Source organism: Eumetopias jubatus, unplaced genomic scaffold (genome assembly GCF_037043125.1).
Source record: "Eumetopias jubatus isolate StellerSeaLion01/CBP00866 unplaced genomic scaffold, mEumJub1_p1.0 scaffold_3, whole genome shotgun sequence".
Lineage (NCBI taxonomy): Eukaryota > Metazoa > Chordata > Mammalia > Carnivora > Otariidae > Eumetopias > Eumetopias jubatus.
The window spans coordinates 63,777,414-63,792,212 of NW_028274809.1; the positions used below are offsets into that span (position 1 = coordinate 63,777,414).

Sequence of the window (14,799 nt, forward strand, 5' to 3'; positions counted from 1 at the left end):
CATAGAACTCTGTAGACTATAGTTTCTTTGACAGGGTCATATTACAGCTTGCACGGCTTCTTAATAAATACAGGGATTTAGCTCACAGATGTGTCAGTCTGCCACCTTTCAGAAAGACTGAATTCACTTAGTGAGGTATAAGGATGAAGGGCAGAAAATTGATCATGCCCCAAATATTTAACTTATGGGAGTTTATGTGTTTTGCAGTAGGGGTATTTGGAAAGAACTGGAAAATCAGCCCTGTTTTATTTGGTGCCCACTTATGATTAATTTAGTTTCTGGTGTTGCTATTCCTGAAACTGGTTTTCCAGAAATACTCTGAGATGTGGTTGTTTCGTCAAGGCAGTGTATTTATTGAGTGGTCATTGTTTCAACTCTAATTTATTATTGATCTTTCAGGCCCACAGCTGCAGAACTTTTAAAATGCAAATTCTTCCAGAAAGCCAAGGTAACATGCTTAAAAACCCACGTAAATCTGCTATTTTGAAATCACTGAATTTCTGCGTATGATATAAACTGTTGGGAACATTTGTTTTGCAGAACAGAGAGTACCTAATTGAGAAGCTGCTTACAAGAACCCCAGACATAGCCCAAAGAGCCAAAAAGGTAAGCGCCCCTAGCCTTTGTGATCCAGCAAGGGTGCTCCCCACCTAGGGAAATGAGACCCACAGAAACATAGGAAAAAGATTGCCACACACTCAGGATGTGTTGTTCAGAGGTTATCTGGTTAGCGATTCCTCAGATGGCTGCATTTTGCCTTTTGGGTATCTTGGCTTGCTGTTATGTGTTTGTGGAAACAGTGTGACACTTGAATGATTTCATTTTTCCATTTATCAGCTTTTCTTAAAGAAGGTTAGAGTAGGGGAGGGGATCATGATGGGGCTTGAACCCTGGAGAGGTGAAATAGCCTTGAGGATCTTTCCTTTGGATATTTCACAGAGAGAAGCAGTCATTTTTAAGCAGTTTGAAATGACAAAAGAAAAACCAAAATTTGTTTTTAATGGTTATCTTTTAAAATCTGATTTTATTTACAAATTTAATGGTTATCTTGAGTATCTGTGGGACGTTGGTCTTTTCCTTATAAAAAGACCCTGGGCCCTCTTGTAATTTACCTTATGTTAAGTAAATTATATTAATGATTACCTGAAAAACTTTGCATTCTTGGTTTTAGATTCTTTAAATGGTGTGTATGTGTGAGTGTATTTGTTTATTTATCCAGAGTTTTATTTATTTGTAGATACTGATTTCGTTATGGCATGAAACCTAACGAAATTTAACCTCTGGTTTGGTTTCGTTTGGTTTTAGAATTATATTAGATATATATAATTAAAAATATTTATGTAGTCACCGATTTAGAAAGGAAGGTTCTCTCCCCCGCCCCCCTTTTTATGGTTAATAGCTACAGGGAAAGCTGATCTGAACTGAGTTGTATGCTCTGAAATAAAACTGGCAGAGAAATATGGGTCAGAGATGGTATCTCATCGTGCCTGGCTGAAGTAACTCTGAATGTTACGTTCCAGCCATTGCCTTTTCTTTTCTTTTTTTTTTTTTTTTAAATTTTATTTTTATTTATTTGACAGAGAGAGACACAGCGAGAGAGGGAAGTGGGAGCGGGAACAAGCAGAGGGAGTGGGAGAGGGAGAAGCAGGCTTCCTGCGGAGCAGGGAGCCCGACGCGGGGCTTGATCCCATGACCCTGGGATCATGACCTGAGCCGAAGGCAGACGCCCAACGACTGAGCCACCCAGGCGCCCCTAGCCATTGCCTTTTCTGAAACATTGTGTATGAAGTGCATTTCGCGGATGCCTTACAATTGTTTTAAGCAGACTTAAGAGTAGATTTTAAGAAACGACCTGCTGTGTCCAGGTGTGGGAGTGCTCCCGGGGACCAGCAGAGTCCTTGGGGCGGTGGGCCTGGGTGGGGGGGCAGGGGGATTGTCCCGTTGATTGCTCAGACCTGAGCCAGGGCTGGTTTGAGGGATGTCTCTAAGGGAAAAGTGAAAGTTTGGCAGATGGTCCATCAAGAGTGGTGCATTTCAAGGGGTGACACAGGTACACTAAAGCTTCGGTTAAGGCACAGAAGTATAAGGGCCCAGCCACTGTCTAACGGCTCTGGACAGAAGGCTGAAGGAGGACCCAGGAGAGATGCCCTGGGGTGTGCGAGCCTATCGCTGGGCTTTTGGTCAGGCATCTGAAGTGTTAGCCAGAGTTGGAAAAGGCTGTTAGGGAGCCTTTAGCTTGTTCAGTTTTTGTCATCCCCAAAGAACATTTTTGTTGGCCTCGACTTGTTTTGCTGGTTTTGTCTGGTCTCATTCTGTAGCTTTCCCCCCTGAGGGAGTTTGCCAGGCCTGTGTTCTCTCCAGAGCTTTAGCTTCACACCCCCAGCTCCTGTCAAATGGACTGGAGGCCTCAGAGGTGCAGTTTCCAAGTGGCTTCCCTCCCCTCCCAAACCTAATCTTCCTGTGTTGGGTGTTTCAGTCTGAGTCACCCGACCTCAGAACACTGGGATTATTTTTGTGTTTGGGGCCTCCTTTCCCCACGTCCTCCCCATCTAGCCCCTCTCCAGTCTCTGCCACAGTGCTCGGAATGTTCTCCTGGTTTTGACTGGACATTTGCAGTCCTTGCCTTCTGTTCCTCCTTTCTGTTCTTTCTTAGACACTGCCGCAGGAGTAACTTATGGATCATGTCACTTAATGGCTTCAAAGTGCTTCCCAAAATTAGACAAAAACAACCCCAAGAGCCCATAAATGAAAAAATAAAGTTCCTGTCAAAGAAAGGCCAACCTCCTTCGCCTTGAATTCATGGCACCATTTCAGCTTCCAGCCTTATGTTGTGAACTCCAGCTCAAGTGAACCACCCGTAGCTCTCACTGCACATACTTTGCTCACTAACCTGTACTTTCCTTTGCAACTCTTATCATTTTGAGAAAATGAAGAAGCTCTTCAGCTTCCAACTTTATTTTCTTTCTTTTAAAAAATATTTAAATTATTTATTACATATGAGTGTGCTGTGCATTTCAAACCCCGTTTTGCATGTCTCTCAAACCATAAGCAGCTAGAGTTTGGGGAGAAGGGATTTTTCAAGCCTGTCTTCTGCCATGTACTTGCTCCTGGACTTTAGACTTAAACGTCAGGGCTTGGTTTGTCATCCATCCCTTCAGATGGAGAATGGCCACACATCTTAGTGTCCCAGAGGAAGAGTGAAGGGAGAATATAAATTCATTCTTTAAACATCGTATAGGAACAAGAGTAGCCCATAGTAATGTTGTTCTTGCTCTCTAGCTTCATTACGTCTGCTGTTTTCCTGTTAGAATTCTTGTTTTCAAGTGCATGTGGGTTATCAGCTATGCCCCACTGCTTGTCAATAGGCTCCATGGCAGGTATGCCGACCAGAACATGGATCACAGTGCACGTCTTGCTCATATCAAGTGCCCACAGATGTTTGCTAACTCCATGAACATATATGCTTGTGTGTACCATGGAAAGGCCATTCGAAGCTCTGTTTTTTACACATCCAAAATGCTTGGCATACACTCATTCCTGGGGATTCCTGTTAACAGCAGATAGGCTGCCCTCTTTCCGTGGGGTGCATGATGTTGGGGAGCAACCATGCTGTTCCTTGCTTGAAGCTTTTGCAGGCTTGGTCCCATGGAAGTAAATATTATTTTAATCATCATGAGCATTGAAAACCTTTGTTGTAGGATTTCTTTGCTTGTCTTAGGTTCTTACCGTGTTTAAGTAAATTCAGTTTAAAAGTTGTTGCAGGGGAGTCCTTAGTGTTATTTGTGTCATCCATTTCTGGACTTCTCTTTATGGACATCTCCTTGGCTGCTTACTTCCCAGTTGCTAAGATGCCTCCTGGTTAATCCTGCTCTGGTTTCCTGGTGTAAATTTCTTCTTCAGATGCTACTTGTTGCTGCTGGTGCTTTGATTTTTGTCTCCTCAGTTTGTTGTTTTAAAAACAGAAACAGACAGTCCATTGATACACCAGTGTTTAGAGGACAACTGGCCCTGTTGACCAAGCTCTGCACATTCAGGCGACCTGTGTGGGTTTGAAATTTGTTGTCAGAAACAACAGTTTCTTGGGCACCTGGGTGGCTGAGTCGTTAAGCGTCTGCCTTCAGCTCAGGTCATGATCCCAGAGTTCCTGGATCGAGCCCCGCATCGGGCTCCCTGCTCGGCAGGGAGTCTGCTTCTCTCTCTGCCCCTCACCCTGCTCTCATGCTCTCTCTCTCTTTCAAATAAAAAAAAGAAACAACAGCTTCTGCTTCTCCTCCCTTATGATAACAAAAATTAGATATTTTTCAATGTTTTTTTTTTTACATGAACAATTCTCATATTTAAAAGAGAGAGGGGCCGGTTGTAGCTGTTCTCAGGAAGTCCTGTGAGCCCACCAGTGCTGTCCTGTGGCACAAGAGAAGTAGACACCTGTCATAGTCATGTTTGGCCAGAATGTGAAGCATTAGTTGGTTGCCATGGAATTCCGTGTGGGTAGGTGATCTGGTCTTTGTCCAGATTGATTCCTCTAAATCAGAAAAAAGAAATAGAAACAGACCAGTGTGGCTTTCCTGGTAATTTAGTGACATAAAATGATTGTGTGTGTGTGGGTGGGTGGGTGGGTGTGGGTGTGGTTGTGGGTGTGTTTGTAGTCATTGCAGAAATTAGGCATATTTTTTTCTTCCTGGAGGCAGAGTATTTGGTCCATTTGGGTTGTTTTTTGTTTTTTGTTTTTCTGACAGATAGTGTTGCTTGGGGATCATCTTGATTTTCTTTTGCCCTAATTTTTCTGTCTGTGAAATGGAAATTCTGTCTGACCTCAGGCATGTGGTGAAGGGTAATGAGAGATTTGATGTTCCTGGACCACAAGACGTTCTGTGAATTCTAAATGAGAACATGCTAATAATGACCCATGAGAAAGAACAAGGTTAAGTACAGCTATAATTCTTTTCAACTTTTTATTTATCCTTATGCATGAGAAGAAAAGGCTTCATAGCCATTACTCCTTCTCATGTGACTTTTTAGGGACCTGTCTCCAGCCATCCTAATTTAGGGCTTTGAAAGCTTAAGCATATGGTGTTCCACTATTTATCCTACTGGATTCACTGGGTGGGGAAGAGCATAAATCATTCTCCTAAAATTGAGTGCAGGTGCTTAGGGCTGTGTGCATTTTCTGTAGGAGTATCTAAGTGTCAGATGGCTGGTGGCTCTGCTTTCTGTTAGTGATGCGAACCTTGAGTCACCATGTTCACGCTCCTATTCCTACACATTCTGTAGCTAAAACCCACTGATGGCAGGAGAGGGGCAACGGATTAGTTGCTATCCAGATATCTCAATGCCATCTGCTTAACCAAAAAGCATATTGGCCAGAGAAGGGATGAAGTTCTTTTTGTTGTGGTTGGTTGTGTTTTCACAGGAAGAGGAATCACTGGAGGATTTTTGTTTGAATTTAATTTTGAAATTGAAAAGTTAGAAATGATTAGTCACCATCAGAAAGAAAGAGATGGGCGCCTGGGTGGCTCAGTCGGTTAAGTGTCTGACTCTTGATCTTGGCTTGGGTCTTGATTTCAGGTTCATGGGTTCAAACCCCACATTGGGATCCACGTTGGGTGTGGAGCCTACTTAAAAAGAAAGAAAGAAGGAAGGCAGGGAGGGAGGGAGGAAGGAAGGAAGGGAAGAAGGGAAGAGATACTGTATCACTGCTGCATTTGGATGGAACCATTGTGAATTGGAAAAAGTAGGGTGGTATTTGTGGGCCCCAGAATTTCTTGTATCAGGCTCATAAGATTGATTTCATATTAGGGACCCTGGAGTTGGCTTCATTTGATCCTCCTATGTGCTTAGGAATAAATGGGTAGAAATATATAGGGATATTACAGTTCATATTTATTTAATACTTAATATGCATTCATAATTTGTCCATTCTGTTTTTACTTTTTATTTTGAAATAATTTCAGGCTTACGAAAGTTTACAAAAGTAGCACAAAATATTCTGTATATATTTTCTCTCTCGCTGTCTTTGGAAACATTTCAAAGTTATAGACATGATATCTTTTATCTTTAAATATACTTCAGTGCATATTTCCTAAAAATAAGGTTGTTCTTTTACCTAACAGTTTAATTATCCAAATCAGGAAGGTAACATCAACACAATACTATTATTTAATTTTCAGGTCTTATACCAGTTCTGCTAGTGGTCATCTGTCTGGTTCAGGATCCAATCCAGAATCATTTAGTTGTTGTCTCCATTAGTCTCCTTTAATCTGGAAGAGTTTTTATTTTTCTTTTATAGACAGTCACACTTTTGAAGACTATAAGGCCACTTATTTTGTAGAATGGTGCTCAGTTTGGGTTCGTCTCACATTTCTTTGTGATTAGATTTAGTTTCTGCATTTTTTGACAGGAATACCTCAGAATGATGCCGTGTTCTCCACATATCACGTCGAGAGGTGCGTGATGTTGACTCATTCCTCTGTGGGTGATGCTAACTTTGATCACATGCTTACGGTGGCTCCTACCACCTTCTTCATTGTGACAAACACAGTTACTTCCTAATAGAAGGAATTCATTAATATTACATTCTTTCATTAAACATTAAAAGGTAAAGTGAATGTACTTACTGTACAGGGTCATTAGTCTTTTTTCAAGGAAATATTTGTGCTTTATGTCATTGTGGTTGTGCATTCCTAGGCTATTAATGATAGGATTTCCCTATGGTTTCAGACAAGGAACACTTGGCTAGTACGTAATGTTTCGATTGAGGTGGGGAGCAGGAACGGTATTGCTCCAGCCTCCGTGTCTGGTCTGGAAGCAGGAGCAGCTGGGTCTGTGTCCCGGGCAAGCTGGCTGATCTCTCGGAGTCCAGTCTAGTCAAATGGAGCCAAGGACACTGACAGTGTGTGGCCGTGATGATGAGAGATGGTCTGGGCAGGATGCCGAGCGCTGTGGTTGACACATTGGGAGTGCTCAGTCCAACACAGGCTGCCATGACTATCGTGTAAATAAGGGAATGTCTATTGCGGCTGCAGAGCTGGACATTTTAGAAGTACGCAATGAGATAGGGAGTGAGGAAAGTCCTGGGGTGGGTGAAGAAGGTTGTTTCTCTTTTGCTGTTGCTTTGGACGAGAGGGGGAAGAAGCCCTTGGAAACCTACAGAAAGAGGGAGAGAAGGATGACAGCCATTGTTTCAACGCTGTTGCCTATTCACATGTCTTCATGTTTTCTTTCCTGCCCCATCACGGTGCTGGCAGTGGGCACGAGCCTGCACCTTTCCTGCAGTCGGTCCCCTCTCCCGTGGGAAAGCAGAACAGTGTGTGTGTGTGTGTGTGTGTGTGTGTGTGTGTGTGTGAGAAGACCAAAGAATAGTAAGTGCACACAGCACTCATGCACGGCTGTTAGCTCACTTTCACATACGCTTCCTTATTCATTCTCAGCAGCTGTGCTTGAAGACAGGTCGGGCAGGTATTTATCATTACACTTGACAGATGAAAGTGGGAGAGGTGAACTGACTTGTCTGAAGTCACACGGCTAATCAGAGGCCGTTCTGTTCTCTTTTCCACCAAATCATACCTCAGAAGGAAGAAGAAGAGAAGGGAGAGGATAGGAAGGAGATCTAGATGGAGGAGGCTAGGCGGCATGACATGGTCTCAGTAGGAGAAGGCGGGGTACGTTTGTCATTCTCAGCGGGTAGTCTGTCCCTTACCACATGCCGTTCATGGGCCCTCGGAGAAGCTGTGAACATCACTGTAGCCCTGGAGGTTTGCCTCCAGGGTTTTAGCAGGTGTGTGGGGGAGTAAGGGGGTATAAGGACTTTGGAGATTCTGAAGGGAAGAGAGGTGGCCAGTGGAAGAGAGCTGGATAGCATTGACAGCTGTTGAAACCTTCCCGAAACCCAGCTTCTCATTCTTGAAACGGGGAAAGTCATTTCAAGGCCTTCCCGTGATTTTGAGGACTGAATTAGGTAAAGCAGAGGAAGTGTATAACCCAGTGGTTGGTTGGCACAAAATAGTACGTGGCACTAGTTATTATCACAATCCTACTGAGTTTTATTATAATCACATATATTGCTTTATTATTACAGTGTTGTTATTATAATGTCATTATTGTTTTTGTAACGCTTTTCATTGCTGGGCTGCGGTCACCCCTGCTGCTCTTCCTGCTTCTGCGGCTGCTCTAATGGCCGCCACCATCACCCCCACGGCTCCCAGGTTGAGAGAGGACACGGGCCAGGCAGTGAGACCCCCCTTTCCAGTGGGGAACACAGCGTGAGCAGCACAAGACATACTCGAAGAGTAGCAGAGAATAAGTGCCTCAAGATGTGGGCGTGGAATATGTACTACAGAGGGGGCAAGGTCATGGAGCTGGAAGATGGGGGGACATGGGCAGAGGAGAGAGAAGAATTCACATGTCTTGTGTACCTTCATGCACCATGCTAGACACTTGGTTTCCATTCATGTCCATTTACTTATAATTAATGAAGTCCCGAGTAACAGGACAGATGGATTATTAAGACTGGTTTAAAACAAAGTCTACATATTTTGAAGTATGAGTGGAGAAGAGCATAAATATCTCCTGGTTGGTGATTCTTCAGTTTGCAGTCCCAGGTTGGGCCTTCACCACATCATACAGTGGCTGGGCAAAGCCCCCTCGCTTCCCAGTTTGCTGCCACTTAGGCTGCTCTTCTAGTCCATAAAGAGGAAAAATGACTTTGCATTTCTACATAATTGCTTTTTCTCCCCCTCCTGGAATCTTGTAATTAATTTATGAGATATTGAAGGTTATATATTATCATGAAACTGGAGAATAAATAAGGGGATTCCTCAAATGCTGGAAGGATGGATTTTAATTTTGTTCCAAGGCTGTCCAGTAGAGGGCAGTGAAGGGCTTTATTTCTGAGAGGCTGTGGCCTGCTAACTGAGCAAAAGTTTTCTGGTTTGTTGAAGGTCTCAGATTTGGGAGGAGAAGAATCAAAGGATGTTAGGTGCCTACTGATCCATGAGTACCAGGCGCCGTAGTCAGTCAGAATGTTTTTTTACTGGGCAGGGGGTTGAAGGGCGAAGGTGTAAGGACTTCTCATTATTACCATTTTCATTTCAAATTGCCTTTTCTATTAACCAATCAAAGTAATCTAACATTTGTATTTTCCAGAATTCATGTCAAAAACAAAAATCTCAAATTTGAAAATGGGACTAAAAATCTTCTGGTATTTTATAGTTTAAATTAATACAGTTATGGGTGGTTACATGCTATTTCTAGAAAGTTCCTTGGTTCTTGCACTTCTCCTTAGAGCCAGGTAAACAGAGGAAAGAGGGAGTCAAAACATAAGATAATAATGAAGGAGAAGTGAACAGATCTCTATATTTTGGATTTAACATAAGATACTCCTCATGACTCAGGTAGGCCTGAGGGTGCATGTTCTCTTATTACTTTGTGTCTCTTTCCCCCTTCCTCTTATTTGAAAATAACCACAGGTATTGGTAATCTGTCTTATTGGGGAGCTCACATGCTCAAAGGGAGAAGGACTTTGGTGGTTGAGGATGTTATTTTTCCTATGTTAATGGTGAGAAAAGTTGTCCCGAGAGATTAAAATTATTGTCTTAACTGGGACAGATGTTCCCAGAGGGTAAACTCAATGTTTGCATTATTTCTACATTTTAAATGCTTTGCTTTTAGGCAGTTGAGAATGTAGAGTTCATTTGTTCAGGAAAGTGCTTTTGGTCACTAGGGGGTGCTATCAGAATAGTTCATGTAGGAACCTGGGGCCAGAAATTGCTCACTAGTCTATAGAAACCATTGCATTCACAAATTTCTTCCTTTTGCATTGTGCCTGCTCTAAGGAGCTTGACTCCTGTTTGTGCTGGGGGTGAATTAGGCAGAGGTGAGGGTAGAGGAAAGAACAAGGGAAAAAGCATCATAATTTACTTTCAATTCAATTGGTGAATTGAGTTAAAAACTGTATATATTTTGGGGCGCCTGGGTGGCTCAGTGGTTAAGCTCAAGGTCCTGGGATCGAGCCCCGCATCAGGCTCCAAGCTCAGCGGGGACTCTGCTTATTCCTCTCCCTCTGCTCCTTCTGTGCGTTCTCTCTCTCAAATAAATAAATAAAATCTTAAAAAAAAAAAAAACAACTGTATATGTTTTAGGTTAGTGGCCTCTTTCTGATGACATTGAATGAGAGTAGAAAGGATCCATGGTGGAAATTGTGATTTGCTAATCCTGGCAGCCCCATTTACAGGGAAACATCTGTATTATGAGATTGAGGTGTCTTTTTTTAAAGGTACCAATTGCTTAAGAGAGTTTAAAACTTTTACAGATCTTGGACACCCAGTTTTGGAACTTTAAAAATAGTGACATACATTCTGAAAATATTGTGAAAGATAGTGTTTGCACAACTTTCGTGTGCAGGCAGTTGTTTCTTTTCGCTAGAAATGAATAGAATCAGTGGCCTTATTTCACACTCAGTTAAATTTTTGAGATCTGCGTGTTCATATGCATTTTGTGCTTCATTTTTACCTTTGGGAAATTTGCTAACTTTCCAAAGCTTGTGTGCATCAGGTAACTTTGAAACTTAATTGGCATATGTGTGCTGAGGGAAGTCCCTGACGGCCTGCTCATCTAGGGCTCGCTGAGCATCACTGATAATGTACCAGGTACTGACTCCCAGTAAAGGGGTTTGCCTTTATTCACCTTTACAGCGCACTCTAGTGCACCATTGCTTTTAAAAGTAGATAAACCACGAAGAATGGGGAGGAATTTGGAATTTGTCTACAGTTGCAGCAACACGACTATAAAAAGTGAGCCGATGCTTTTTGGATCTTGTGAAAACTGTGATGTGATTGACTGTACCTTCTTTCTTGTTTAAAACCATTCAGTGGCTTCTTGTCAGTTGCAGGTAAGTTCCAAGTTCCTGCCACTGACAGGATGAGGTCCATGTCACTTGTTAAGGTGAGGGCCAGGCAAGAGTCCTGTGCTCTGTGTTTGGGCCAGCTCTCTAGCCTTTGCTTTGGCCACTCACCAACTCACCCTTGCAACATCCTTATAGAGTTACTCATCCTACTTTTCTACCAAATGCGCCCCTGAAATCCCACCTGTTTTCCGTGGAGGTGCATGTACTGGTCCCCCTGTTTAAAAGACTTCTCCCTGAACTCGTATCTCTCTGAGTCTGGCACCTCCTCTCTGGAGCTCTCTCCTCCCATTTCCCCCCCTGCATCCAGAGGATTCCTCAGTCTTCCATCTGTACCACTTATGTACCTGGAGCATCGATCCCTTGTTGCACTTACTGTCGTTTGCAGTTACTTCCCTCACACTTTTGCTTTCTGGACCAGACTGAGCTCCCTAGGTGAAGGAAGAGTGTCGTATTATTCCCATATCCCCAGTACCCAGGGCAGTATCTTGGTCCATCTGGAATTGAAGTTCAGGAAATGAGATTGCAAAGTCATGATGATGGCTTTTACGGGAATCGATTTGAGAGCATGAGGGGAGGCGAAGCAAATCTTGTAGCGTAAAAGGGGAAGAGTTGAGAAGTTTCTCAGTTGGTGCTGTCTTCTTGTATTTCTGGGTCTGGGTGGGACTCAGAGGTTAACTGCTTTTAGTTTAACATCCTTTGTCATCTCCCCCTGGCTGAGAGTCTTGGATGAGCCAGTCAGCTTGACCCACCTCTGCCACCTTGTCACGAAGTGGACTGGTTAGATTTCATTACCTAACCCTGACGCACCGCACACTTAGGGTTATCTGACAGCAGAAGTTTAGTCCCTGGCACTCAGCATATTCTGTGCTGTCATTTTCTTTTCCCAGACAGGATGTACATAAGTTTTCCTATCACTGGAAGCCACATCTAATTAGGAAGATATTTTGGAACTGGATTTAATTTAGTTTTCACTATTCTCTAATTTTGGATTGCCTGTTACATATCCCTTCATTTAAGGGAAATGGTTTTTAAGCTTAACTCTTTTAGATCATGATCCTGTAAATCTTTAAAGGGAGTATGACATTTTGGAGAAGGGGATGGTGATGGAGATAGAAAGTAATGGAACTTGTGTGCACAATTGGGAAAGGAAAAAGTCCATGCTGGTGGAAGGGATCCAGATGTTTCACTCTTCTCCCTCCCTTCCTTGCCCGTTCAGGAAGTGTGGTGAGGCGAGCAGACGGCATGGTACACATGTTTAAAAATCAAATGTGGCAGTGGGGGGCTGTGGTTGTTCTGTGTTCATCAAATTTGATTGATATAATAATGATGCATTGTTTTATTGTGCTTTTTTTTTAAAAAAAAAGGCCAGAATATATATATTTTATAATGTCTTTTTACTTTGAAATTAAGTAGTTTTAAAACAAATTAAAATTCAAGAGGCTCAGTTAAAGTTGTACTTTGATACAGGATTTTCTAGGCTTCCCGTTAAATTACTTCTCACAAATTCAAATATTCATTTAGAAGAGCATATAATAACTTTAATTTTTTCCCCCTCACATACAGAAAGGAAAGGAGTCCTTGTACAACTTACAAAGCAGTAACAGAGCTAAGAAATTCAAATAACAGCCTTCAACCCAAATTTAAAAGGCTACGTGAAGGTGACTGGAAATTGTTTTGGCTGTTTTGCAACTACATTGTGGGTTGATATAATTTGGTTGGGGAGGAACTGGGAAGGTCCTGTCTCATCAAGGCTGGAAGGGCTCCCTTACACGATAAGGACAGAGGATTAAGAGGTGGGCTTTCTCTGTGACTTTGTGGACAGTAGTAGGAAGAGGAAAATGAGAAACAGCCTAGAAAGAGGTGGAACAGGCGCCAAAAGAAGAGCTCTAGGTCAGGAAGCTGAGATCCACAAAGGTGTGTGCTGGAAGGAAAGGCCAAGCTTAGACACTTCAGACAGGCCCCAGCCAGACCCTGGCTCTACCCACTTGCTTACGGGGTAACCCTGAGCATTGGCTAACCACCTCCGCCCTGCCCTGCCTCACCTGTGAAGTGCAGAGGGTTCAGTGGCTTCTCCTTGATCCTTGAGGGAGAAAAGTGAATCCTGAATTGGGCCTCCAGTGCTTGCCATGGTCTAGTCCCTTCGCATCCTTAAGACTCTGTCCGTGTTCTCCACCCCCTCCTTCTCCACGTGTCCATTTGCCTGGGGCTCCTACACAGGCTGCCCTCCCCTCTGCAGAGAAGTGTCAGCCCACTCCTTCCTCAGCAGACCCCACTTACAGGTCCAAGAGGCCCTTCTCCAGAAAGCAAAATTAGAACCATGCTATATTCATTGTTCTGTGATCCAGCTGCATTTTCATTTAAGGTCCCTGTGGACATCTCTTTGTGTCAAGAAACAAAAACATACTAAGTCATGTTTAATGGCTGCGTGATGTTCTACTACAAGAGGGACTATAAATGATAATCAGTTCTTTCTTGATGGAATTTAGATCGTCTCCAATTTTTTTTTACTGTTAGCCATACTGGGGCGAGCATCACAGGCCTGCACTGTTGCATACGATGTTACTGATTGTGTTAGGATATGTTCCTAGGAATGGAATTACTTGCTGGAAGAATATATATGCCTTATAATTCTTGATGTATACCGGCTTACTGATGTTTAAAATGGTAGGCGTTGTATTTTAAATCCCGACCTGAGTCTCAATTCTGTCATCTGTACAATAATACATTACTCACATGTACACACACACACATGCACACACACATATTCTTAGCTCAGTGCCTAACATACAGTATTTAATATTATGACTTGTTTTTGGTATTGAAATGTTATCCATGTACATTTGTTATATTTCACTTTTTTCCTGGCTCTTCAGTTAACTCTTTTGCAGAGAGCATCCCAGGTCTGGTAGTTTTGCAACCTTGAGACTTGCAGGAACTTTAGGAGGGATGAGAATGGCTGTGTACTAAAAGCTGATCGATAGAAAGCCTATTATGGAGGTCCCAGCTGGGGGTCCTGAACTCGGAGGGCCATTAAACGTTGTTAGGAGAGAGCCACCGGTGGTGAAGAGTGTGGGGAGCCCTACCATTCTGCAGCCAGTTCTTAGATAAGGAATTCTTTTCAGTGTGAGGACTGGGCTAAGTGTGCAGCCTGATGAGGTATTTTGGCCCATTATTCTGCCACTGCAATCTCTGTGTCCAGAACAAACAAATGATAAACCAGCTGCCAGCCTGAGAAAAGGTCCAACCGTTTCCATCATCCCTTGGTTTATGCAGGTCCGGGGTTGGCTGCTGGCGCTGTGGCAGGTGTCAGTAAAGCCCGGCATCCACAGTCAAAGGACAGACCAGTGTTTTGGAAGCTGAGCTTTTCCTTTTTATTCTCTTTCATTTTTATTTATTTTATTTTTTAGATTTTTTATATTTTATTCCTCCTTATTTTATTTTGTTATATACTAGTATTCTGGTTCAGCTCCTTTGTGATCTTAACCAATGACAGCTGTTAAGAGTTTGAAACCCCATTTTTCTTTTCTCCCTGAATCACTGCATAGGATGTTTTTAACAATAGTATAACCTTCAGATTGCATCTTCACTGCCCCCTGGCTGCTTTTGAACCTTGGGTGAGTCACCCATCTTCTCTGAGACTTGATTTCCTCACTTTCCCAACTGCTGAGGGTTTGGGTGATGTTTACACACGACAGTTGGTATGAAATGCTTATGCAGCCTCTGTAATATCACAGGGATTGCATTAATGCTCTTGCCTTTTCCTTTCCCTCACTGTGCGTCAGGAAATGTTTGATAAGGAAGAAGTTGTGTGTTACACAAGTGAGCATGAGGAAATGTTTAAATGTCATGTGAGGATTGTCTTTTATTTTCTTAAGGAAATTAACGTCTGAGGTTAGTGA

At 42.8% G+C, this 14,799-nt stretch overlaps 1 protein-coding gene across 1 annotated transcript in view; it reads left to right on the forward strand.

Moving 5' to 3' along the window:
- STK39 (serine/threonine kinase 39) overlaps window positions 1–14,799 on the forward strand; it is a 295,831-nt gene that overhangs the window by 112,318 nt on the left and 168,714 nt on the right. Inside the window, exons 9-10 of the mRNA XM_028124999.2 lie at window positions 400–448; window positions 541–606. Of these exons, the coding sequence (XP_027980800.1) occupies window positions 400–448; window positions 541–606 (115 nt within the window). The remainder of the gene's footprint in view (window positions 1–399; window positions 449–540; window positions 607–14,799) is intronic.